Below are 26,891 nucleotides of genomic sequence, written 5' to 3'. Positions count from 1 at the left end.
GGAACTCCCTGCCTGTCTCTGTATTTCCATCTTCCTACGACTTAACTTTTTTTTAAGAGAGAGGTGTTGAGACATTTTCCCTGAATTTTGACTGATTCTTTTGATCCTTTTGTGTAGAATACTGTTGAAGTGGGCCATTTTTTTCTAATATTTGTTTCTGCCCAAAATAGTTCTTCCTCTTACATAATAATAATAATGATAATAATAATAATAATAATATTATTATTATTATTATTATTATTATTATGATGATGATGATGATGATTATTATTATTGTTATTATTATGGTTGTAATTATCATTATCGTTAACACCATAATCGTCAAACATATATCTTTTCAGTCATCCTCCTTTGCACTGACTCCAACTGAGCTATATCCTTCCTGTAATGTGGGGACCAGAACTGTACAGCTTAGTCAAGATGTGGCCTGACCGGTGCCAAGTATAATTTTTATATTACTTCTGGGGCCGCCGTGGTACAGTAGAACCATGCGTGCTTTGGGATCCGAGGGGTCTCCAAGCGCACGGATTCGAATCCTGTCCACGGTCCGAGTGTAGGTTGGGGTTCCTCACTCGGGGCAACGGTTTCCTAGCGGGAGGGCTTTGAGATAGGAGGTACAACAAAAAGAACCCACTTTTAGCCACTAGTCATAGTATTAGTAGTTATGAAATTCCCAGTAATAAAGGAATCAAACATATATCGAATTAAAGTGCCACTAGTCATAGTATTAGTAGTTATGAAATTCGCAGTAATAAGCGAATCAGTTTATGTAGTAACAGTATTTACTCTGAAACATATATGAAAAGTGCAAACAAGAAAGAAAAGTTGTCTGTTCTAGCTAAATATTGGCTTTTCCCATGAAAATTCCTCATCTTACATAATACAAAGAGCTTTTAATAAAATCTAGCAGATATATTTATTTATATTGTGTGTGTGTGTGTGTGTGTGTGTGTGTGTGTGTGTGTGTGTATCTATTTATCTATCTATCTATCATCTATCTATCAGCAACAGATGAGATGTGAAGTTTCCTGTCTAAATTATGAGTAAAGGACAGACAGGGGATATTTGGTGTAGAAAAAGGAGACAGTTGAGTGTCATTGAAGAAGATGGATAGTTGTCTGGAACGTTGTGTCCAGGTGATGGATGGAGGAATTGAGTTTTAAGGCATTAAATACTATTAAGTTTTCTTTGCCCCAATCAAAAATCTTAGGAAATTCAGAAGTCAGGCGTCTTGGGGATCCTAAGGAAGGATTGGAGAAATAGATACAGAAGTGAGATTGTGATCAGAAGAGCCCAACGTAGAAGATAGGGTAACAGAAGTAAGGAAAACGTTAAGAATGTTGGGCGTATCTCTAAGATGCTCAGGAACATAAGAACATAAGAAAAGAGGGAATCTGCAAGAGGCCGCCAGGCCTACACGTTGCAGTCCCTGTGTGATTAAAGCTACCTGATTCCATGTATCATCTCCATCCATGAACTTATCTAACCTTCTTTTAAAGCTCCCTATTGACTCAGCCCTGACTACATGACCACTGAAATCGTTCCACTCATCAACCACTCTGTTTGAAGAACAGTTTCTTCCCATTTCTTTTCTAAACCTGAATTTTTCAAGTTTAAACCCATTATTTCTGGTTATGTCCCTGCTACTGATCCTAAGAACTGTGTTTTTGTTCCCTATGTTAAAACCTTTATACCACTTAAATACTTCTATCAGGTCTCCCCTTACCCTACGTCTCTTCAAGGAAAGCAGATTGAGTTTTTTTCAGTCTTGCTGCATAGGGAATATCACTTATTCCCTATATCTTTTCAGTCATCCTCCTTTGCACTGATTCCAACTGAGCTATATCCTTCCTATAATGTTTTACCAGTGAAAGGGATGAATGATTGAGAGTACTGGTTAACTCTTGCATTAGAGTTGTACAGAATAGGGATGAGAGGAAGAAGAAAGCCTTGCGCAGCGAGGCCACAGGAGAAGGGAGGCATGCAGTTAGCAAGATCAGTAGAACAGTTACCATGAAAATAGCGATAAAAGATGGAAAGGGATGCAACATTTCGGTGGTGAGAAAGACACTGAAAACAGTTAGTGAGAGGAGGGGAGTTGATGAGACGAAGAGCTTTCGATTCCACCCTATCAAGCAAAGCTGTGTGACTGGAACCCCCCCAAACATGCGAAGAGTACTCCATACAGGGACGGATAAGGCCCTTATACAGAGTAAGCAGTTGGAGGGCGAGAAAAACTGTCGGAGACGCCTCAGAACACCTAACTTCATAGAAGCTGTTTTAGCAAGAGATGAGATGTGAAGTTTCCAGTTAAGATTATGAGCAAAGGACAGACCGAGGATATTCATTGTGGAAGAGGAGACAGTTGAGTGTCATTGAAGAAGAGGGGATAGTTGTCTGGAAGGTTGTGTCGAGTTGATAGATGGAGGAATTGAGTTTTTGAGGCATTGAAAACTACTAGATTTTCTCTGCCCCAATCGGAAATCTTAGAAAGATCGGAAGTCAGGCGTTCCGTGGCGTCCCGCGTGATCTGTTGATTTCCTGAAGGGTTGGACGTCTCTGAAAGAACGTGGAAAGATGTAGGGTGGTATCATCAGCGTAGGAGTGGATAGGGCAAGAAGTTTGGTTAAGGTCATTAATGAATAATAGAAAGAGAGTGGGTGACAGGACAGAACTCTGTGGAACACCACTATTAATAGGTTTAGGATAACAGTAACCGTCTACCACAGCAGCAATAGAGCGGTCGGAAAGGAAACTTGAAATAAAGTTGCAGAGAGAAGGATAGAAGCCATATGAGGGCAGTTTTAAAATCAAAATTTATGCCAGACTCTATCAGAAGCTTTTGATATGTCTAACGCTACAGCGTTAGACATACCAAGATGTGGCCTGACCAGTGCCAAGTATAATTTTTGTATTACTTCAGGACTCCTGCTTTTAACACTTCTAAAAATTAATCCTAATACTCTATTCCGCCTTATTCCTGGCCTCAATACATTGCTTCCTTGTACCGAAATCGAAACTAATTATGATTCCTAAATCTTTCTCATACCTGGAACTTCCTAGTGCCTCGTTATCTATTGTTACCTATTGCTTGGATTATCTCTACCTTTGCTCAGTACCCTGCACTTGTTAATATTGAACCGCATTTATCATCTATCTGTCCATTCTCTCATCCTATCCAAGTCTGCCTGCAAGGCCATGGCATCCGAATCGAACCTAATTAATCTACATATCTTTGTGTCGTCTGCAAATTTACTGATGTCACTGTTAATTCCACTGTCAAAGTTATTAATATATATTAAGAACAATAATGGCCCTAAGAAGAGTAGGGAGTTGCACCAGTTACTCTAGTTTATGGAGGATAGCAAAGTTGAAGGCTAGTGAAGGGAAAGGAATGCCAAAGCTGGTGGTGAACATTGAAATCTCCAAGGATGGAGATCTCTGTGAAAAGACAAAAAGACAGAATGTGTTCCACTTTAGAAGTTAAATATTTAAAGAATTTACTATAGGCTACTATAATAGACAGTACAGGAAGGCGGTAGCGTAGTGAATAAGGCGGTGAGCGTGGGGATTGGGCAGACGTCCACACGTAGGTTCGAATCCCATCACATACCGCTTTGGAGCTATGCCATTTGTCGAGTGGTTTAAGTTACTTACCCAGGTTCTAGTTTAACAGCGCTTCCTACATATACTCTTCAAGTATGCCTACGGGCGCTGTGGGCCAGAACATAAAAAAAAAATATATAGTTAGTGAGTGGCTATTTAGTCGAAGCCAGATGGTGGAAAACTCGGAAGATTCAAGAGTGTGGACATGGAAGGAAGTCAAATCGTTGCACACATAAACGCAACATCCAGCTTTGTAACTAATATGAGAGTAAAGTAGGAGGGAAGAGAGAAGGGGCTACTGTCAGTTACCTCAAACAGCTGTATTTCGGTGAGAAAAAGATGAGGCTTAGTAGAGGAGAATTGGTGTTGTACAGATTGAAAATTAGATGTAAGACCACGAGTGTTGAAAAAGTTAATGAAGAAAAAGTTGAGGGAGGATTCAAGATATTTTGGGTCGCTACCAGGAGACGGAAACATTTCTGGTCCCATCTCCATAAGAGGACTCCGAGGCTGGATTTGGAATCGCAATTGTTGGAGTTAGCAAGAGCAGTTAGGATGAAAATAGTGGTAAAAGATAACAAAAGATGCACCATTCAGGCGGTGAGAAAGAGGGTGAAGACAGTGAGTCAGAGGAGGGGAGTACAAAATTAGCAGTTGGAGAGGCAAAAAATTGTCGGAGACGCCTCAAAACGAATAACATCATATTAGCTGTTTTAGCAAGAGATGAGATGTGAAGTTTTCAGGTTAGATTATGAACAAAGGACCTACCGAGGATGTTCAGTGTAGAATATGGAGGCAGTTCAGGGTCATTGAAGAATAGTGGATTGTTGTCTGGAAGGTTGTGTCGGGTTGATAGAAGAATTGAGTTTTCGAGGTTTTGAACACTACTAAGTTTCGGAAATCGTAGAAAGGTTAGAAGTGATACGTATTGTGGCTTTCCTGCGTGATCTTTATCTTAAGTTTCCTTTCCGACCGTTCTATTGCAACCGTGGTAGACGGCCACTGTTCTTTTCCTAAATCTATTAAAAGTGATGTTCCTCAGGGTTCTGTCCTGTCACCCACTCTCTTTTTATTATTCATTAATGATCTTAACTAAACTTCTTGCCCTATCGACTTCTACGCTGGCGATAGTACCCTTCACTTTGCCGTCTTTTCAGAGACGACGAAAACTTCAGGAAGTTAGATCACTTAGAGACGCTACAGAACGCCTGACTTCTGATATTTCTAAGATTTTTTATTAGGGCAGAAAAAAAAACTTAGTAGTGTTCAATGCCGTAATAACTCAATTCCTCCTTCTATCAACTCGACAAAACCTTCCAGACAATTATCTTCTCTTCTTCAATGACACTGAGCTGTCTCCCTTGTCTACGTACACTGAATATCCTAGGCCTCTCCTTTACTCATAATCTAAACTGGAAACTTTACATCTCATGTCTTGCTTAAACAGCTTCTATGAAGTTAGGCGTCCTGAGGTGTCTCCGCTGTTTTTTTTTTTTTTTTTTTTTTTCGCTTCTCCAAGTGTTAACTCTGTACATCGGCCTTATCCGTCCTTGTATGAAGTACTCTTCGCATGTTTTGGGGGTCCCACTCACACAATTTTATTATATATGGTGGAATCAAAAGCTTTTCGTCTCATTAACTCCCCTGTTCTGACTGACTATCTTCAGTCTTTATCTCATCGCCGAAATGTTGCATTTTCTTTTATTTTTTATCACTATATTTTTATGGTAACTGCTCTACTGCTCTTGCTAACTGTATGCTTCCCCTCCTGCGTTCTCGCTGCACAATGCTTTCATTCCTATTGTGTCCAAGAATGCAAGAATTAACCAGTACTCTCAGTTATTCATATCTTTCTCTGGTAAACTCTAGAACTCCCTCCCTGCTTCTGTATTTCCACCATCCTTCGACTTGACTTCTTTTAAGAGGAAGATTTCAAGAAATTTGTCACAGACATTTGGCTAATTCTATTTCAATCTTTAAGAGAGCTGGCATTTTAGATGGACTTTTTTTTTTTTTTTTTTGCCCTTGGCGGGCTTTCATTTTTGCATAAATAAAAGTACATTGAATTACTGAAGGATTGGTCGTCTTTCAAAAGACATAAAAAGATATAGGGTTGTATCATCAGCGTAGGAGTAGATAGGGCAAGAAGTTTGGTTAAGATCATTAATGGATAATGAAATGAGAGTGGATGACAAGACACAATCCTGAGGAACACCACTATTAATATATTTAGGAAAACAGTGGCCATCTACCACAGCAGCAATTTAAAAGTTGGAAATGAAACTTAAGATAGAGTTGTAGAAAGGATAGAAATCATATGAGAAAGCTCTGTGCCAAACTTTGTTAAAAGCTTTTGATATATGTGTTCTGTTAGGTAGGCTGTGCAGGCCAATGAACTCGCTGCTGCGCTTTCCGATTTATATCATTCGACCTACAAAAAAAATCAGGCTCCAAAATCTTGTCAAATATGGTTCTAACAGTACTTCGTAGCACCACATAAATCATCCAAATACAACACCTACCTAAATGAATCGTTACCTCCAGTCAAGAAACCACTATACAAGGAATCACTGTCAATTTACACTAACTCAATTACTTATCACTAAACACCTGACACACACACACACACACACACACACACACAAACAGCAAATCAAAGCACTGTTGACACATGCCTAATACACATCATCATCCATCAACATAAACAATATGACATGATTATCCACATTCATAACAACTCCAGTAGCATATTATAACAGTAATACCCACACTGTGGGAGACCATGGATAGCAGCAGCCTACGAAAGCGTTACACGAATATAAATGCAGCAATTGCCTTTCATCCAAGTCTGCCACTGCAATAGGATTAACACTATGCACATGACTATTCCAAACACCACGAAAACATTTCAAGTAACATGTTATCTCTAACTTGAACAATAAAGGTATCATAACGGTAACAGGAATTAATACAATCTTGACAAATAGTACTCAACTAATAGGGCGAGACAGGATACCCAACATGGTCGTGTGTTTTCCGTGGACGCTGTCTCACCCAAGCACAGATCCTATCCCAACACCAAGGCTCAACAACAGAGCCAGTGCCCACATCAACGATGTGAATGAGGCCACTGATACTCTTCAAGTAAAACAACACATACAAATAAACATCATCCCTCCCATCCATATACACACACACACACACACACACCGCGTAGTGTAGTGGTTAGCACGCTCGACTCACAATCAAAGAGTCCTGGAAAGCGGCGAAGCAAATGAGCAAGCTACTTGATGTGTAGCCCCTGTTCACCTAGCAGTAAATAGGTACGGGATGTAACTCGAAGGGTTGTGGCCTCGCTTTCTCGGTGTGTGGAGTGTGGTGTGGTCTCAGTCCTATCTGATGATCGGTCACTACGAGCTCTGAACTCTTTTCGTAGGGGAAAGACTGTCTGTGTGACCAGCAGACGACCGTGGTGAATAACACACACACACACACACACACACACACATATCAAGAAAAAAATACACAAAAACAACAGATATATATTATTTAATGCAGGAGAGATGCCAACCAAAGGCAACAAAATATAAAAAAAAAAAAGGCGCACTTGAGTGCTGGTTACCCTAAAGAAAAGTAAATAGTTAGCTAAAATTAAGAAGTAAATGTCTTGATGCATCCCTCATAAAAGAAGTCAAGTTATAGGAAGACGAAAATACAGAAGCAGATAGGGAGTTTCAGAGTTTACCAGAAACGGCATGAATGATTGAGATTAATGATTAATTCTTGCATTAGGGAGTTGGACAAAATAGGGATTAGAGGAAGAGTTTGGTACCGCCGTGGTACAGTGGAACCATGCGTGATTTGGGGTCCGAGGGGTCTCCAAGCGCACGGGTTCGAATCCTGGTTACGGTCCGAGTGTAGGTTGGGCTTCCTCACTCGGGGCAACGGTTACCTAGCGGGTGGGCTTTGAGATAGGAGGTACCCCAAAAGGTATCCCCTTTAGCCCATAAATTCCCGTGAAAACCCCACAACGTATAAATGAAAAAAAAAAAAAGAAAGCTTTGTACAGCGAGGCAGCAGGAGGAAGGGAGGCATGTAGTTAGCAAGATCAGTAGAACAGTTAGCATGAAAATAGCGATAAAAGATAAAAAGATCCAACATATCGACGATGAAAAAAAGGCTGAAGACAGTCAGTCAGAGAAGGGGGAGTTAATGAGACGAAAAGTTTTTTATTCCATCCTATCTAATAAAATTGTGAGTGGAATTCTAAACATGCGAAGAATATTCCATACAAGGATGGATAAGGTCCTTGGACAGCAGTTGGAGGGGCTAGAAAAACTGGCGGAGACGACTCAGAACGTCTAACTTCATAGAAGCTGTTTTAGCAACAGGTGAAATGTGAAGTTTCCAGTTAAGATTATGAGTAAAGGACAGACCGAGGACATTCATTGTGGAAGAGGGAGAAAGTTGAGTGTTATTGAAGAAGAGGGGATAGTTGTCTGGAAGGTTGTGTCGAGTTGATAGATGGTGGAATTGAGTTTCTGAGACATTTCAAACTACTAAATTTTCTCTGCCCCAATTAGAAAAATTAGAAAGGTCAGAAGTCAGGCGTTCTGTGGCGTCCCTGCGTGATCTGTTGATTTCTTGAAAGGTTGGTCGTCTCTGAAACGACGTGGAAAGATGTAGGATGGTATCATCAACGTAGGAGTGGATAGGGTAACAAGTTTGATGAAGATCATTCGTGAATAATAGAGAGTGGGTGACAGGACAGAACCCTGAGAAACACTACTATTAATAGATATAGGAGAAGAACGAGTGTAGCTTGGGCTTCCTCACTCGAGGCAACGGTTTCCTATTGAGTAGGTTTTGAGATAGGAGGTACCCCAAAAAATATCTCCTTTAGCCCATAAATTCCCGTGGAAAGCCCACGTGGTATAAAAAAAAAAAAACATTGGCCGTCTACTACATCTGCAATAGAACGGTCGGAAAAGAATCTTGAGATAAAGTTGCAGAGTGAAGGAACCATAGGAGGCCAGTTTGGAAATCAAAGCTTTGTGCCAGATTCTATCTAAAGCTTTTGATATGTCTAACGCGACAGCAAAAGTTTCACCGAAATCTCTAAAAAAGGAAGACTAAGACTCAATAAGGAAAACCAGAAGATCACCAGTAGAGCGACTTTGACAGAAGCTATACTGGTGATAGAAGATTTTTTTTCTTTACGTAGGGAAGAGGACCGGCCAAAGGCAAAAAATAAAGAGATTAAAGAAAAGCCCACTTGAGTGCTGGCTCTTTAAAAAGTAGAAAAATGTCAGCCAAAATTGGGGAGCAAATGCCTCGATACATCCTTCTTAAAAGAAGACAAGTCGTAGGAATTCGGAAATGCAGATGCAGAGGGATTTTCAGTTTACCAGTGAAAGGGATGAATGATTGAGAGTAATGGTTAACCCTTGCGTTAGAGAATTGGACAGAATAGGGATGAGAGGAAAAACAAAGCCTGATGCAGCGAGGCCGCAGGAGGGGAGGCATGCAGTTAGCAAGATCAATAGAACAGTTAGTATGAAAATACCGATAAAAGGTAGAAAGAGATGAAACATTTCGGCGGTGAGAAAGAGGCTGAAGACATTTAGTTAGAGGGAGGAAGGGAATTGATGAGATGAAAAGCTTTTGATTCCACCCTATCTAGTAAAACTTTGTGACTGGAACCCCCTCAAACATGTGAAGAGTACTCCATTCACGGACGGATAAGGCCCTTATACAGAGTAAGCATTTGGAGGGGCGAGAAATACTGGCGAAGACGCCTCAGAACACCTAACTTCATAGAAGCTGTTTTAGCAAGAGATGAGATGTGAAGTTTCCAGTTAAGATTATGAGCAAAGGACAGACCGAGGATATTCATTGTGGAAGAGGGAGACAGTTGAGTGTCATTGAAGAAGAGGGATAGTTGTCTGGAAGGTTGTGTCGAGTTGATAGATGGAGGAATTGAGTTTTGAGGCATTGAAAACTACTAGATTTTCTCTGCCCCAATCGGAAATCTTAGAAAGATCGGAAGTCAGGCGTTCTGTGGCGTCCCTGCGTGATCTGTTGACTTCCTGAAGGGTTGGTCGTCTCTGAAAGGACGTGGAAAGATGTAGGTGGTATCATCAGCGTAGGAGTGGATAGGGCAAGAAGTTTGGTTAAGAAGGTCATTAATGAATAATAGAAAGAGAGTGGGTGACAGGACAGAACCCTGAGGAACACCACTATTAATAGATTTAGGAGAAGAACAGTGGCCGTCTACCACAGCAGCAATAGAACGGTCGGAAAGGAAACTTGAGATAAAGTTGCAGAGAGAAGGATAGAAGCCGTAGGAGGGCAGTTTTGAAATCAAAGCTTTATGCCAGACTCTATCAAAAGCTTTTGATATGTCTAACGCTACAGCAAAAGTTTCACCGAAATCTCTAAAAGAGGATGACCAAGACTCAGTAAGGAAAGCCAGAAGATCACCAGTAGAGCGACCTTGACGGAAGCCATACTGGCGATCAGACAGAAGATTGTGAAGTGACAGATGTTTGAGAATCTTCCTATTCAGGATAGATTCAAAAACTTTAGACAAGCAAGAGATTAAAGCTATAGGACGGTAGTTTGAGGGGTTAGAACGGTCACCCTTTTTAGGAACAGGCTGAATGTAGGCAAACTTCCAGCAGGAAGGAAAGGTAGAAGTCGATAGACAAAGTTGGAAGAGTTTGGCCAGGCAAGGTGCAAGCACGGAAGCACAGTTTTTGAGAACAATAGGAGGGACCCCATCAGGTCCATAAGCCTTCCGAGGGTTTAGGCCAGCAAGGGCATGGAAAACATCATTACGAAGAATTTTAATTGCAGACATGAAATAGTCAGAGGAGGAGGAGAGGAGGACAAGCCCAGAATCGTCCAAGGTGGAGTTGTGAGCAAAGGTTTGAGAAAAGAGTTCAGCTTTAGAGACAGAAGAGATGGCAGTGGTGCCATCAGGATGAAATAAAGGAGAGAAAGATGAAGAAGTGAAGTTATTTGAGATGTTTCTGGCTAAATACCAGAAGTCACGATGGGAATTTGAGTTTGAAAGATTTTGACATTTTCTATTTATGAAGGAGTGTTTGGCAAGTTGAAGAACAGACTTGGCATGATTCCGGGCAGAGATATAAAGTGCATGAGATTCAGGAGATGGAAGACTCAAGTACCTTTTGTGGGCAACCTCTCTATCATGTATAGCACGAGAACAGGCCGAGTTAAACCAAGGTTTAAAAGGTTTAGGTTGAGATAAAGAATGAGGAATGAACGCCTCCATGCCAGACACTTTCACCTCTGTTATGTGTTCAGCACAAAGAGATGGGTCTCTGACACGGAAGCAGTAATCATTCCAGGGAAAATCAGCATAATACCTCCTCACGTCCCCTCAGCTGGCAGAGGCTAACGCCAGAGGCACTTTCGCTTTGGGGGATCCTGTGGAGGGATTGGAGAAATAGGACAAGATATAGAAAAGTGATTTTGATCGGAAGAGCCCAACAGAGATGAAAGGGTGACAGCATAAGTAGAACATTGAAATCTCCAAGAATGGAAATCTCAGCGAAAGGGCAGAGGGACAGAATGTGCTCCACTTTGGAAGTTGAGTAGTCGAAAAATTTACTATAGTCAGAAGAGTTAGGGGAGAGATAAACAGCACAGATTAATTTAGTTTGAGAGTGACTGTTAAGTCGAAGCCAGATGGTGGAAAACTCGGAAGATTCAAGAGCGTGGGCACGAGAGCAAATTAAGTCGTTGCGTACATAGACGCAACATTCATCTTTGGAATGAAAATGAGAATAGAGAAAGTAGGAGGGAACAGAGAAGGGCTACTGTCAGTTGCCTCATACAGCTGTGTTTCGGTGAGGAAAAGAAAATGAGGTTTAGTAGAGGAGAGGTGGTGTTCTACAGATTGAAAATTAGATCTAAGACCCCTAATGTTGCAGAAGTTAATGTAGGAAAAGGAGAGGGAGGTGTCAAGGCATTTAGGGGTTGTTATATTTGTCATATTTGGTACCCCTCCCCAGAAGGGGACTCCGAGACATTGTTGTTATGAGTTCCCATTTTTCTTTTAAATTTTGATTTTGAAGTGAAGGGTGTATGTGTGGTAAGTGCATGTAGTTTTGTGTGAGGAAGAAGAGTTGTCTTTAGAGGGCAGGCTGTGATTGCTCCCTTGAGTTGTGAGACACAAACGGAAACATTCAGCGAGATCACAAGTTTTAATGGAAGGTTCACAGCACTCCCTGAACTAGTGCTATTAGATCTCTCTAGGAGTAAGTTAATGTTTCGGTAGGTGTTTAAGAATCTTTCCATTTAGGATAGACTAAAAAACTTTTGACAAGGAAGAGATTAAACCTATAGGATGGCAGTTTGAGGGATTAGAACGGTAACCTTTTTTTTTAGGAGCAGGCTCAAGTACCTTTTGTGAGGAACCTCTCTACGTATAGCAGAACAGGCTGTGTTAAACTAAGGTTAAGAAGGTTCAGGTTGAGAAAAATAATAAGGAATGTACGCCTCCATGCCGCCAGACACTATAACCTCTGTTATGCGTTCAGCATACAGAGATTGGTCTCTGATACGGAAATAGACATTATTCCAGGCAAAATCAGCATAATACCTCCTCAGGTGTCCTCCAACTGGCAGAGGCAAAGTGCCAGAGGCACCTCCGCTTTAGTGGATCCTAAGGGGACGGTTGGAGAAATAGGACAAGATACCGAAATGAGAATGTGATCGGAAGAGCCCAACGGAGAAGATAGGGTAACAGCATAAGCTGAAGGATTAGAGGTAAGGAAGAGATCAAGAATATTGAACGTATATCCAAGACGGTCAGGGTACGAGTAGGATGTTGCACCAGTTGCTCTAAGTCATGGAAGATAGCAAAGTTGAAGGCTAGTTCACCAGGATGCTCAGTGAAGGGAGAGGAAAGCCAAAGTTGTTGGTGATCATTGAAATCTCTAGAGATGGACATCCCTGCGAAAGGATATGGGGACAGAATGTGCTTCACTTTGGAAGTTAAATATTTAAAGAATTTATTGTTGTCAGAGGAATTAGGAGAGAGATAGACTACAAATAAATTTAGTTAGAGAGTGACTATTGAGTCTAAGCCAGATGGTGGAAAACTCGAAAGATTAAAGAGCATGGGCACTCGAGCAAATTAAGTCGTTGTGCACATAGACGCAACTTTCAGCTTTAGAATGAAAATGATGATAGACAAAGTAGTAGGAAACAGAGAAGGGGCTACTTTCAGTTGTCTCAGACAGCTGTGTATCGGTGAGAAAAAGATGAGGTTTAGTAAAGGAGAGGTGATGTTCCACAGATTGAAAATTAGATCGAAGATCGCGAAAGTTGCAGAAGTTAATGAAGAAAAACTCGACGGAGGTGTCAAGGCATTTAAATTTAAGGTCGTCATCAAGAGAGGAGTTCGACCTGGGGATATTTCTAGTTCCCTCCCTAGAATAGGACTCTGAGGCTTAGTTAAGAGTCGCCATTATTTGATTTTGAATTATAAGTGAAGAGTGTATGTTTGTTAAGTGCATGTAGTTTAGAGTGAAAAAGGAGAGTTGTCTTTAGAAGGCAGGGTGTGACACAAAGGGAAACGCTCACCGAGATCACAAGTAGCTTTAATAGAAAGTTCACAGCACCTCCTGAACTAGTGCTATTAGACCTCGCTAGGAGTAATTTATCGTTTCGATAAGTGAATATATATATATATATATATATATATATATATATATATATATATATATATATATATATATATATATATTGTCACGCCAGCTAGCCTACAGGACAGCTCGTCCCAAGAGTGCGGCCAACCGGTATACACCGCCGCACTAGCAAGGCGCGACCAGGTTCTTTTCACTCTTAAAAAACAGACAGAAGCTGCTTCCCTAGGTCGCCACCACAATCTTAACCTCAGAGATTGGGAAAGGTTACTCTACTCGTCACCTCCTCCTCCTCCTCCTCATCCTAAGAGATAATAACAAGTAATTCTACACGGGAGTGTGGAGAGAAAGTTGTCTTGGTAGAACCGCCCTCACGTAGGATAATCCACCCACTCTACTCAAGACAACTTCGCTCCTAGCTGAATATAGTGGTCTGAAGCCCTCCACAAGAGAGAGAGTCCACACTCAGTACAAGCAGCGTAATATCTGGCCCGCCGCGGTACTGCGTACTATCCCACCTCCTCATCAGCCCCTTTCACATACACCGACACACTTCTCTCCAGCAGGCCCACCACCAAGGCTGCTAACACAGCACACTACTATCCACAATATTCTATGAGGCCCTCAGCCTCGGCGAAACACACTACACACGTCTCCAGGATGTGGCAGACAATAACAGACACGAATACCTCAGGTCAGAACTAACTCGACACAGGAGTGGGGGAAGACTGCCCCGCAACCCTTACTGGGCCTCAACTCACGTGGCTCACCTCCCACGCACTATGGGGGAACAAAGGAGCTGCCTCACACCTCCACTACCACCATTACTACTTCTACTTACTGCTGGAGGGTATTTTCCTCCTATACTACATACTACGTAAGGACGTTAGGTCCTTTTACTACAACACTACGAATCCCTGATCTCCTTCCCCAGCAACCCACAGAGGCGCAGTACTTGATCCCGCTACACGGAATTCACAACACTGAGTACTGCCTACTACCAGACAGCAATCTCTCCCAGCCACCTACTGGGCAGAGATAACAGCAGTTCCCGTAACCACGAACCCCTGGCGACACCCTGTCTCTCACAAGGCTCATGAAAGCCGCCAAAAGTCGTGGCACACGTAATGGCGGCTACTTATCTCCGCAGCCCGCTCACTACAGAACGTAATAACTGCTCACTGCGCTCTCCAAGCACAGCAGCATCTCACATCAAGGTCTACACACTCTCCCAGACGCCACCCTTACTGTGAGTGGCCCTCCAGACACACTTCACAAGAGTGCACGGAATAATTACAATTGAACCTATTACACAGTGGCGGTGACTACTCTCCTTAAGGTACGGTTACACTAGCCACTGCTACCCCTGGGCCCAGCCCTGGGCCTGGGACGGAGGCCAGCCTTATGCCTGGGTTTACAAGGCAAGTGGTTACACATAGCCCAGCCCCAGTCCTGGGCGCTCTTGATCTTGATCTTGATACTTGGTGCGCCAATCTAAACAAAGCGCACCAGACCTCAATATGGCTATGGGAAGGGAAGAGTGGAGCAATGTTGCTCAGGCCCTGATAAATTGCTATGAAACTTATAAATATCTGGAGGAAAGAGACAAGGTACAGAAAACAGAATGGGTAAAGCTGTGGTTACGCAGGAAATAAAAAAAAAAATGTCTTCAACAACCTCTTCTCAAGTTCTTGTGGTAGTCCTTGTGTTTGATATTCCACAAGACCTCACGGTCCCTGACCTTCTCTAGGAGACTATATATGGCCTCCTGTGGCCACATAATGGACTTTTCAACAGAAGTCATGTTTAAAACCTTGCGCTGCGGCGTGTATTTGTTTACATCTGAGGATTTCCTAGGTCAAGCGAGAGATGATGTTAATAATTTGTGTGCAGCTAATTGTAACTAATCATGCATGAAAATAAATAAATTGCGTATATAGTGATATAATATCTTGATATTTTACTATTTCGGAAAATTTGGGTTTAGTTGTTTGCGTGAATAATATAGTCTCTTAATTCCTAGTGGTGTGCCCAGGCCTAGAACTGGGGAGAAAACGGTCCGGCGCGTCCACGCAACTTTGCCCTGGGCTGGACGATTGAGCCAGGGCTGGGCGCCCAGCCCTGGCTAAATCGCCCAGCCCAGGGGTATCAGTGGCTAGTGTAACCGTAGCTTTAAGGTTTCTCAGTGCACTGGGGAAAAACAAAGGAGGTTGGCGTCGCTTCTCCCGGCCACCCCGCGCTAGGCTCAGGGAGGGAGGGATGACGTCACAGCACTCCCATTCACTTTCTCTCTCTCCCTCTCTCTCTCTCTCTCTCTCTCTCTCTCTCTCTCTCTCTCTCTCTCTCTCTCTCTCTCTCTCACACACACTCGTTGCCCGCCAGCCGGGCGGCGACTATAAGGCTAACTAAACAAAATAAAAGAAATTATATCGCTCAGTGTAATAATATATATATATATATATATATATATATATATATATATATATATATATATATATATATAAAATGAAATCTGAGATAAAGGCATTTCCGAAAATATATTCTGAGAGTCCTGGGGGCTGATCCAAGAAACAGGTTGTTGTTTATGTTGGTATGAACAACCATGCCAACCTCCCGCTCGCATAGCAACCCTCGTCAAATGGCATTCACAAAGATTCGTTGCTGTTGGCGGGTGGAGGTTGGTAGCCCGCCTAAGAGTGCTCATTGGCTGCCAGGGCTGATACGTCACTATCGTGTCGTCACGAGGACAGGCAGCCAATCATAAGGTGGCTTTATTTTATCCCTACTCTAGGGCTGAGGAAATCATATGGCATTGTTCACCAACATTGATACAGCGTCACGTTCCCACAGCTACTGCTCACCACAGTCTGTAGTCCTCACAGTGCTTTTATCATGGCCAGTGAACCCCATAATAAAATCGCCGACATTGAGGCTTTAACACGGGTGGGGGAGGTGTATTGTCGAGGTGTGATTTCAGGCCGGCGGTAAACCGAAATCAAGACAAAAAGAAAAAATGAAATAAAAAATAAAATAAATAAATAAATAAAATTATATATATATATATATATATATATATATATATATATATATATATATATATATATATATATATATATATATATATTGCTTGAATATCTACTTATGATAGTGAACGCAGTTAACTGTTTGCTTATTGTTTCATTTGACCAAAATACACGTGGAATTTATTTAATGTTTTGGACATTGCTTTGAGTTAAAAACAAAAAGAAAATCTTAATGTTTGCTTTTTTTCGAACATTATTGACTTACATATCCAGTATGTTTTGTATGGGTATTCTATTTCTTGACCTAACTGATGGAATATGTTTTGTTTCTTTGTTTTACATTACTGAGAAATGGGAACGTTAAGTTTATGGTGGGTTAGAATGGGTTGGTATTGATAGCGTTGAAAACCCATCCATTTATGTAATAATAATTTGATTTGATGTACATATGGCCAGTAAATGAAGCAAAATCTTGGTATGAGTGAGAATTGTATGTCCCTACTAAGTGTGATGGAGCTCTAGCCTTTTCATAATTTAATTTAAAAGCAGGAACCCACAGATATACCAAACAGGACACACAGGTGTGTGAATAGCAACAGATTACGTAGAACCAAGAAAGTCATGAACAATGATTAGAACTTTGTCGTATTGTAAGGCTGAAATCAAGAGGCTTTCTGCATACCACTCACTCATCGCTAGAAATTTTCCAGCACATGCGCGGTGGCTACTGACGCCGTTGCCATGGAAACGCATTCCTGAGTTAAACCTACATAAATTCTACCACACTGTTACCACCAGCCCAATCCCTGTCTATTTATTAATTACACCACACTGATAACCAAAAAACTTGAAGAGTAAATCTTTCTTACCATATCATCACGAGACATGTCACAAGACAATCCTCCAACATCCTCCACGCCGGCTAACCAGAACTCACTGCCAGCTCAAGGCACCGAGCCCTCATTGCAATTCCCAACTAGAGAATAGTTCAAGAAAACCTCCACAAGCCAGATCTCCAAAAACGGTGTCCCAAACTTGTACTGTCAAAGGTATGGGTGACCAAGGGCGAACTCATTAATATGATTTTCCAGAAATGTCAATTGGAACTCTGAGAATCTGACAAGGACCCGTCCCCGACAGCTTCTACACCCCAGGTGACCCACGTCCTGTCCCCTGCATTAGCTGGTGAACTACTACCATCCCTCCCATCGAATGCTGATTCAGAAGCAGCACCCAGACCATGCAGAAACCAGCTTTCAATCCCTCGACTATATAGTGATTCATAGGAAAACCATCTGGAATCCATGTAACAACTTATCCATCACTTGGCGGTATCGAAACAGCTCCCACTCACCTAACGTTTTGGAATCAACTCTTCTGACTGATGATCCGTAGGCAGCCCTAACGGCACCTGATGGGTCACGATCAGCGCTTCTCCCATCTGCAAGCCCATGACCAGCTTCACCTGTTCCTCCAGCACCAGATGATCCGTGCCAAGCCTCTACACCTGACATCAGATGCGCTGTCTCCACAAGCTACAATATTACTGAATAAGTGATGCTGCACAAGTTGATGTGCGAAAAATAACAAAGGTGATCGCAACTATTATGACGAAGCTTGACACAAAAGACTTTGAAATCAAGTTACTAAATACTGAAATTAAGGCAGCTTTTGCAACAATAGAAAATCTGCAAAAACGAGTCAGCGAACTGGAGCAGCAACATAAGAGGACCAGCCAATGCACTCAAGATGCAAATCCTACATCCCCTACTAGCTGTCTTCTGCTTGGGGACACTATCCTACAGAGAGTAACACCAGCTGCTTGGAAAAAATCAGTTGTTGTACCAGTTTTTAAATCAGGTAATGCTAATGTACCCAGTAACTACAGACCAATATCACTGTTACCGATACTATCTAAGATTTTAGAAAAAAATCATTACTTCATAGCTCACTGCATATCTTGAAAGCAACAAGCTCCTCAGTAATACACAACACAGCTTCAGGAAACCTTTATCAACAGAAATGAAAACATGGACAACAAAAACCTGTCTTTAATAACACTCTGACTTATAGAAAGCTTTCGTCGGTGTTAGCCACTAACTATGTATTGCTTAAGAAATATATCAATCTAAATATTGATCCTTTCTGGTTTCAGAGTTATCTTGATGAGAGGACACAGTGTGTACGTATAGGAAACTATGTATCAAGCAAATGTAAAGTTACATAATGCCACAGGGATCTGTACTTGGTCCCGTTCTTTTTCATTTATGTAAACGATCTCTCACTCTTTTTATCTCAGACTGCCTAGTTATTCAGAATGCCGATGATACTCAATTTATTCACACAGGTACTATAGAAAACATTTAATGATTTAGTTAAGAAAGTGAAACAACTCTAACAAAAGTAAGAGAATATTTTCACCTCAATGGTCTCATGCTAAATACAAATAAGACACAATGCATGTCTATTGATACCAGAGGACTCATTTCACATATCTTGAGTGACACTCATCTTCATGTTGGCGGAACCACCAAGCACTTCCGTCAAGAATTTCGGCCTATATTTTGACAACTGTATGCAGTTTGACACACACATTGCCCAAATTTCTAAGAAAAATGTTGGCCACAATAATGTTTGTTAATCGTATTAAAGAAAACTTCAGTAAACGTATACGAATCATGGTCCTACAAACACTAGTTTTAAGCATCATTAATTATGGCATAAAGATCTGGGGGAGTATGAGTTTAACTCAGTTACAAAGTGCTCAAAAGATATAAAGTTTTGCTGCAAAGGTGGCGCTAGACGGTGCAAAATACAACCACGTTACACAGTACCTGACAGCTGAAATGGCTGAGGATAACAGAAAAGTACAAATATGAGCTTATACTAAATACTAGTATTTACAATATCATTAACAAAAATATATCTAGTTGGCTGTTCTCACTACCAACGATGACGAAAACTCACACTGTAAACACTAGACAGCAACACCAACTGCACGTTCCTAAGATCAAAACCGTTATAGCTGAAAGATCATTTTTTGTAGCAAGACCAAAATTATGGAATAGTCTCCTTCTTAACCTAAAAAAACAAAAATTCTTTGCCTGCTTTCAAAAGGAGTGAAGTTATTGTGTCAACAGATAACTGTGTGTGTGTGTGTGTGTGTGTGTGTGTATTCACCTAGTTGTAATTTTACAGGGCCTGGTTATCATACTCGTGTGGCCCCGTCTCCATATCTACACACATCCAACTTTCCTTTAAAACTATGCACACTCCTTGCTGACACCACCTCCTCACTCAAACCATTCCATACCTCCACACATCTTTGTGGGAAACTATATTTTTTCACATCCTTCAAGCATATTCCCTTGGCTATCTTTTTACTATGCGATCTTGTAGTTCTATTTAAGTTTTCCTCTCTCAACATCATTTGCTCATTATCCACTTCATCCAGTCCATTCAACAGTTTATAAACCTGTATTAAATCTCCTCTTTCTCTTCTTTGTTCCAAGGTAAGCAAATTCATTTCTTTTAATCTCTCCTCATAGGTCATTTCTGCCAATTCCGGAACCATTTTTGTTGCCATTCTCTGCAATCTCTCCAACTTCCTTATATGCTTCTTTTTATAAGGGGACCAAACCACTCCAGCATATTCCAATCTTGGTCTAATTACCATACTAATTAATTTCTTCATCATATCTTTATCCATATAATGGAAGGCTAATCCAATATTTTTATCAAATTATACGTTTCTCCAAACATCTTATCAATATGAGCCTCAAACTGCCCATGGTCTTGTATTATCACTCCCAAATCCTTTTCCTTTTCCACCTTTTTCAACACTACTTCTTCACCCATCTTATATGACCCTCTTGGCCGTCTTCCACTCTTCCCATCTCCATCACATGACTTTTGCTCAGATTAAATTCCATTTGCCACCTCTTGCTCCACTCCCAAATCTTATCCAGATCTGCCTGTAAAATTTCACAATCTTCTTCACTCTTCACACACCTACACAACTTCGCATCATCCGCAAACAAATTAATATAACTGTTTACTCCCTCTGGCATGTCATTAATATATACAAGGAAAAGTATTGGTGCCAGCACTGAGCCTTGTGGGACTCCACTCTCCACCACCAACCAGTCCGACTTTGCATCCCTTATTACCGTTCTCATCTCCCTCCATCTCAAGTAGTTTTCCATCCACTTTAACACTTTTCCTTTCAGTCCTCCATAAATCTCTAATTTCCATAACAGTCTCATGTGAGGTACCTTGTCAAAAGCTTTCTTTAAATCCAAATATACACAGTCCATCCATCCTCTCTCTCTTGTATTTTGTCAACCACTCTTGAATAAAAGCTCAGTAGATTTGTTACACATGACCTCCCTTTCCTAAAGCCAAATTGATGATCCGATAATAACTTATGATCCTCCAGGAACCGTATCCAATATTTCTTTATCACCCTCTCACAAATCTTACCGACCACACTTGTTAGAGACACAGGTCTATAGTTAAGAGGCTCTTCCTTACTGCCTCCCTTATAAATGGGCACCACTTCAGCTCTCTTCCACTCTACTGGTACTTCCCTGTTTCTAATGAACACCTTATAATATCATATAATGGATCAATCAATTCTTCTCTACACTCCTTCAATAATTTTCCTGAAACTTCATCTGGTCCCATCGCTTTATCATCTTTAAGTTCCTCCAACATTTTATATAACTCCTTTTAGGTATCTTAATGTCATCCATGTGCACATTTCCTTGTACATTCTGAGGCTTTACAAACATTGTTTCTTCAGTAAATACTTGCTGAAACCTATTATTTAGCAATTCCGCTATATTCTTAGGGTCATCTACTATCCCTTGCTCTCCTTTTAATCTTTCAATGGACTCTCTCTTTTAAGTTTACCATTTATGAACCTGTAAAACAATTTTGGATGTTCCTTACTCTTGTCTACAATATCTTTTCAAATTTTCTTTCTTCCTCCCTCCTTACCCTCACATACTCATTTCTCGCCACTCTATAATTCTCCTTATTTAGTATATTCCTGCTCTTTTCCATCTTTTCCAAGCCACATCTCTCTTTTCCTTAGCCTTAACACAAGTTGCATTAAACCAATCCTTTCTTCCTTCCTCTCTCGGTTTATACTTTGGTACAAATTTCATAACTCCTTCTTTATAATATTTCATAAAAATCTCATATTTTTTTGCACTTCTCTGATTTGTAACATCTCCCAATCTAATTTTCTGAAATAATTTTTCAAACTTTCTGTGTCCATCTTTCTATAATTCAATCTACCACTCCTGTATGTCTCGTCCTTCCTTCGCTGTGTTGTTGCTATCTGCATTTCCATAACCACATGATCACTCTTTCCCAAAGGACACTTGTATTGTATATCTCCACATAGGTACACTTCTCTTGTTAACACCAAATCCAGTCTAGCCGGTTCATCATCTCCTCTATATCTAGTATTTTCCTTCACCCTCTGTTCCATCATATTTTCCATCATTAGATTAAGAAATCTCTCTCCCATGCTTCCTCTCCAACACCACTTACTAGATTTTCCCAATCCACCTCCTTACAATTAAAATCTCCTACTAGTATCACCTTTCTTTTTCCAGATAATACACTTTCCAAACTCTGTAAAGTATCCTTGATCATATTGTCGTATTCCTTAATGTCCAAGAATTTGTTTTAGGAGGTACATAGGTCACCATGATTATTAATTCTTTTCCATCACTTTTTATCCTTATGCTTATCACTTCTGCGTTGTTCTTCCCATACCAAACCTTATCCACATTTATTTATTTCTTCGTCATAATCATAACTCCTCCTCCACCTTTACTCTCTATCCTTTCTCCATATATTATATTTATTATCCAAATTTATCTTTGTTTTTCATGCAATTTTGTCTCAGTCAAACACACTATATCAGGCTTCTCCACCATCATATAGTCTTGCAATTCCAATCTACTTGACAGTATCCCATCTATATTAGTATACATTACGGTCCACCCACTGCTCCCTCTAGGGGTTCCTCCGTATTCCTTCTTTCCACATACCACTTTCTGACTCTCTCTCCTATAAACACACTAAAAGTACACTAATATTTTTTTAGTTTTACTGTCAGCTAAAAGTAATCGGTAAAAGTGTATACATAAAGAGATAAAATCTTTAGGGAACTTCTACCTAGAAGTAAAAGTAAGTGGCTAAAAGTAAAAGTAAAATCTAAACCCGCTACATTTGCTACGCTTAGCGCTACAATGCAACTTAAATTGCATATTTTCTCACTTAAATATCATAATGATACATAAAAAGGTACAAAATAATTTTAAAATATCTATTTAGCAAAAAAATTTGGAAACACATGCTTATTTTATGAGTTTAGTTTTGTACATAAGGTGAGTTTGGCCGCTTTGGCGAGATCTCATCCAATGGCTGTATACTCATCAAAACAAAAACAAAGCCACGTTGGAGGCAAGGAAAAGACAATGGAGTATGAAGACAAGAAGAAGAGGGCTAGGAAGCCCAACTGGACAAGGGACCAATGTTATTTATTGGCGTCCCATGTGGAAGACAACGCTCACATCTTAAAAGACTGGGGGCGCAAGTATGGTGTCAGGAGCCAGCGCTTCATGGCGTAGGTACTGTCACCCAACAAGTGGCAATCGGGTGGCACGATACCTCTTTCGAAGAGTTGCTTCAGTCCAGACTCATTGAAGACTAGCATCATTGACAGAGCCAGGCCACTTTGCAACAATGTCAAGTATTCTGTAGTATGTTGCATAAAACACAACTTGTACATTGATGCTATGAAACCGTTTCCGGTTTACATATTCAGCTTCGTGTTCCCTTGGGGCTATAATTCTTATATGAGTGCCATCGACTACACCAACGACACCGGGAAACCCTGCAACTTGCATGAATTGTTCTTGTTTCTGCTGAAGTTCCTGCTGGGTGAGGGGGAAATTGATGAACCTCCGGAAATTGTCTCGTTGTGCAAGAGCCTCAAGGGTCTGGGTGATAGCACGGCTAACAGTTGGCTGTGATGTGCCGAAGTCATCGCTACTGCACAACTGCATCTTTCCTGTGGCCAAGTACCATAAGGTGATGGCCACCTTCATCTCAGGAGAGAGGTCTTTGTTCCTAGCAGTTCGACTCCCTAATGCATCCCTCACAAGATCAGTTACATACAGTATGCCTGCATGGTCAAGTCGAAATCTTTCGATCAGTTGGGAGTCACTGTATTCCGTCAGGAAGTCTCTCCTCTCACGAAAAGTCTGGCGTTGTCGCTGGCGAAGTTGTTGTTGCGCCATCTTGGAGACTTAAAAATACTTTTAAACTCACTAAAAGGACCCCTCACGACTATTAGCGCTTGGCTACCCGCTAAAGATCTTTTAGGTTCCTTAAAAGTGTTTATGAATTAAGTTAAAAAATTTTAGGACTAAAAGTAAAATTAGTGGTTAAAAGCATGTGTTTTTTAGCCTGCTAAAAGCAAATTTTTAGACATATGAATACTCATGGAGTGGAATGATGCAAGCCATCCATAGTGGTGAGATTCCTGGAGAGTCTGCAATTGTATTTATGCCTATGATTGATATGGATCCTACAGATATGTCATGTATATATTCAACTTTGAGCTTCATATCACAGCAAGCAAAGAAATGTGAAGCAACACCAATTGTGACATTTGATCAGCCATTGTGGTGGAAGGCTGTTTCCATCATTCATTTAGAACCAATGGGCAGTGAACTGAAATCAATGGTTGTTCGTTTAGGTGGATTACATCTACAGATGAGTTTCCTTGGATGTATAGGACATCTAATGGCAGGATCGGGCCTACAAGAGCTTCTTGAGAAGCTCAAATACGCAAAAAATACAATAAAACATATGATGAGTGGTAAAGCTATTTCAAGGGCTATAAGGGGTCATTTCCTTGTGGATGCAGCTCTCAATATATTGTTGATTGCCAATGCATATAACGTTCCACTGCCACAAATCAACGAGCCCTACCAGCGATCACAGGAGAAGGAGGAGGAAGTGGAAGAGGAGGAGGAGGAGGAGGAGGAAGAGATTTGTGCGAAGGAGGAAGATGATACTGAGGAGGAAGAGGAAAAGCAGTCTAATGATTTGTCAGAGATTCGTCAATTACTAAATGAAGTAATAGATGGTGAAAAAACGATTGACGATATTCTTGCATCACATGCAGTTGATGCGATCAGTAAGAAAATACATGAGCAGAAAATGTCAATGAAAGATCAACGGACAGCAATGCTGTGGATCCAATACATGGATATGGTTGATATACTTAAACAGTTTATTAAAGCAGAGCGCACAGGGAATTGGCTTCTTCACTTGAAAGCTGTGCAGAATATGTTACCCTTTTTTGCAGCTGCAGGCCATTATCACTATACAAAGTCGGCATACCTCTACCTTCAGATGATGGAACAGCTGAAAGACCAGCATCCAGAAGTGTATAGCAAGTTCATGAATGGATATCATGTCATAAGAAGAAGTAATCGTTACTGGGCCGGGTTATCAACAGACTTAGTAATTGAACAAGCACTGATGTGAAGTCTAAAGACAAATGGTGGGTTGACGAGGGGAAGAGGAATGACAGAGATGCAGAGACTAGTCTGGGTTATGTCAATGCCAGCATGTGCAGACGTTAACCAAGCAATGCAGGAGTTTACGGAACCATGTTTGTAACTTCAGAACAACACAAAGACATTGGCAGTACTAGGCAGTCAAGAGATTTCAAGGACACATGTATTCTTCTTCAAACACTGAAAAACTGGAATCCCTTTGCGCCATATGCCTCTTTATGTAGCATTTCTAGTAATATCCTAGCAACAGCATCTGTTAATGTGGACCAAGCACAAGATGTTGGAATCAGAATACTGGATGCAATGAAGGGAGAATCTGTATACAGCTACAAGCTCCGTCGAAAAGATAAGGCTATAACCCTGGCATGCCAACAGTCAATATCTGTTGGTGGTGAAACAGTGCAGGTTGACCCACAGCTACTGTTCCAGAGACTTACAGTATTTGCCCTTGACAACCATGAAGATCCCAAGTCTGCATTTCAGTATGAATTATGTAGTTATCCTCCAGCTCTATTTGATTCGTCAGCTATGCCAAGACAAGCCAACAAATCTGTTCTTGCAAAAACCATGTGGGAAATATATGAGAAGAACCACTGTACAGATGATCAGTCACAAAAGCTTGGAGATAAGTTTATCAACTTGAACCGAGTTTATGTCCTGGATGGTGGAGCATTATTGCAGCGTGTGCCATGGGAGCGTGGTATAGATTTCCAAAGTATTTGTCAGCTATACATTAATTATATTGGTAAGAGATACCAGAATGCAACCATTGTCTTTGATGGCTATGATGATGGACCATCAATTAAGGATGCTACTCACCAGAGAAGAACTGGATACAGAAATGGGCCAACAGTCAACTTCACAGCAAGGACAATAAATAACCTCAAGAAAGATGAATTTTTAGCTAATAAGAAAAATAAACAAAGGTTCATAAATCTTCTTAGCGATTCCCTTGTGGCAGAAGGATACAAAACAGTTCATGCAAAAAATGATGCAGATGTTCTCATAGTCCAGACTGCTGTTGAGTCAGCCAAGACAAGCGAGACAGTTGTTGTGGGTGATGACACTGACCTTCTTGTGCTTCTCTGTTTCCATGCAGATGTTGCAGCACATAATTTGTTCTTGATACCTGAACCAAAGAAGGCCTCAACCAAACAACGTACTTGGAACATCAGGAGTGCTAAATCAATCTTTGGCCCTGATACCTGTTCACGACTCCTTTTCATACACGCTATACTTGGATGCGATACAACATCTCACCTATTTGGTATTGGAAAAGGAGTTGCACTGAAAATGGCAATGAATAATATAGGTTTTGCAACAGTGGCTGATGAATTCAGTAGAGAAGGACTATCTAAGGATAATATCGTGCATTTAGGAGAAAAAGCCCTTGTTGCCTTATACCATGGATCTGAGAATGAAGGACTAGATAACCTACGCTACAGGCGATTTTGCGAAAAAGTTGTCAGCAGTTCAAAGTGTGTTCAACCCCAGACTTTGCCGCCCACATCAGCTTCATCTCGGTATCACAGCTTAAGGGTATACTTCCAGATTCAAGAATGGATGGGCAAATCGGGAAGCATGAACCCAGTTAACTATGGATGGAAAACAACAGGTGATCTTCTCCTACCAATTATGACCGATGTGGAACCAGCCCCAAAGGAACTTTTGAAATTGTGCATTGCAACTGCAAGTCTGGCTGTAGCACTAGAAGATGTAGTTGTCAGGCTCATGGACTAGAGTGCACAAAAGCATGCCGGCAGTGCAAAGGTGAAATCTGCACAAATGCTCCCAAACCATACTTGGATCTAGAAGATGAGTTGTGAAAAATAAGGAACAGATAATATCCACTGCAACATGAAAAACTACTTTTCTTGTGACTAAAAAATTAATAACTTCATTAAATAACTATGTGATTTACATAAATGAATATTTACTTAGAATAAGTTAAATCAGGAACTATGTGATTT

The 26,891-nt window shown here is 40.9% G+C and overlaps 2 protein-coding genes across 3 annotated transcripts in view; one reads left to right on the top strand and one right to left on the bottom strand.

The window, feature by feature from the left end:
- Positions 1–26,891, top strand: part of LOC123504538 (AF4/FMR2 family member lilli-like) — a 126,091-nt gene that overhangs the window by 11,601 nt on the left and 87,599 nt on the right. The window lies entirely within an intron of this gene.
- Positions 23,029–23,631, bottom strand: LOC123504443 (putative nuclease HARBI1). The gene has a single exon (XM_045254956.1). The coding sequence runs from the start codon at positions 23,629–23,631 to the stop codon at positions 23,029–23,031; it is 603 nt and encodes a 200-aa protein (XP_045110891.1).

Source organism: Portunus trituberculatus, chromosome 16 (genome assembly GCF_017591435.1).
Source record: "Portunus trituberculatus isolate SZX2019 chromosome 16, ASM1759143v1, whole genome shotgun sequence".
In the NCBI taxonomy this organism is placed as follows: domain Eukaryota; kingdom Metazoa; phylum Arthropoda; class Malacostraca; order Decapoda; family Portunidae; genus Portunus; species Portunus trituberculatus.
The sequence above is the reverse complement of the archived record's forward strand: the minus strand, read 5'-3'. Positions and strand labels throughout refer to the sequence as shown.

Excerpts from the sequence above, each read along its gene's own strand:
- LOC123504443 (XM_045254956.1), bottom strand. The coding sequence starts at position 23,631 with ATGGCGCAACAACAACTTCGCCAGCGACAACGCCAGACTTTTCGTGAG.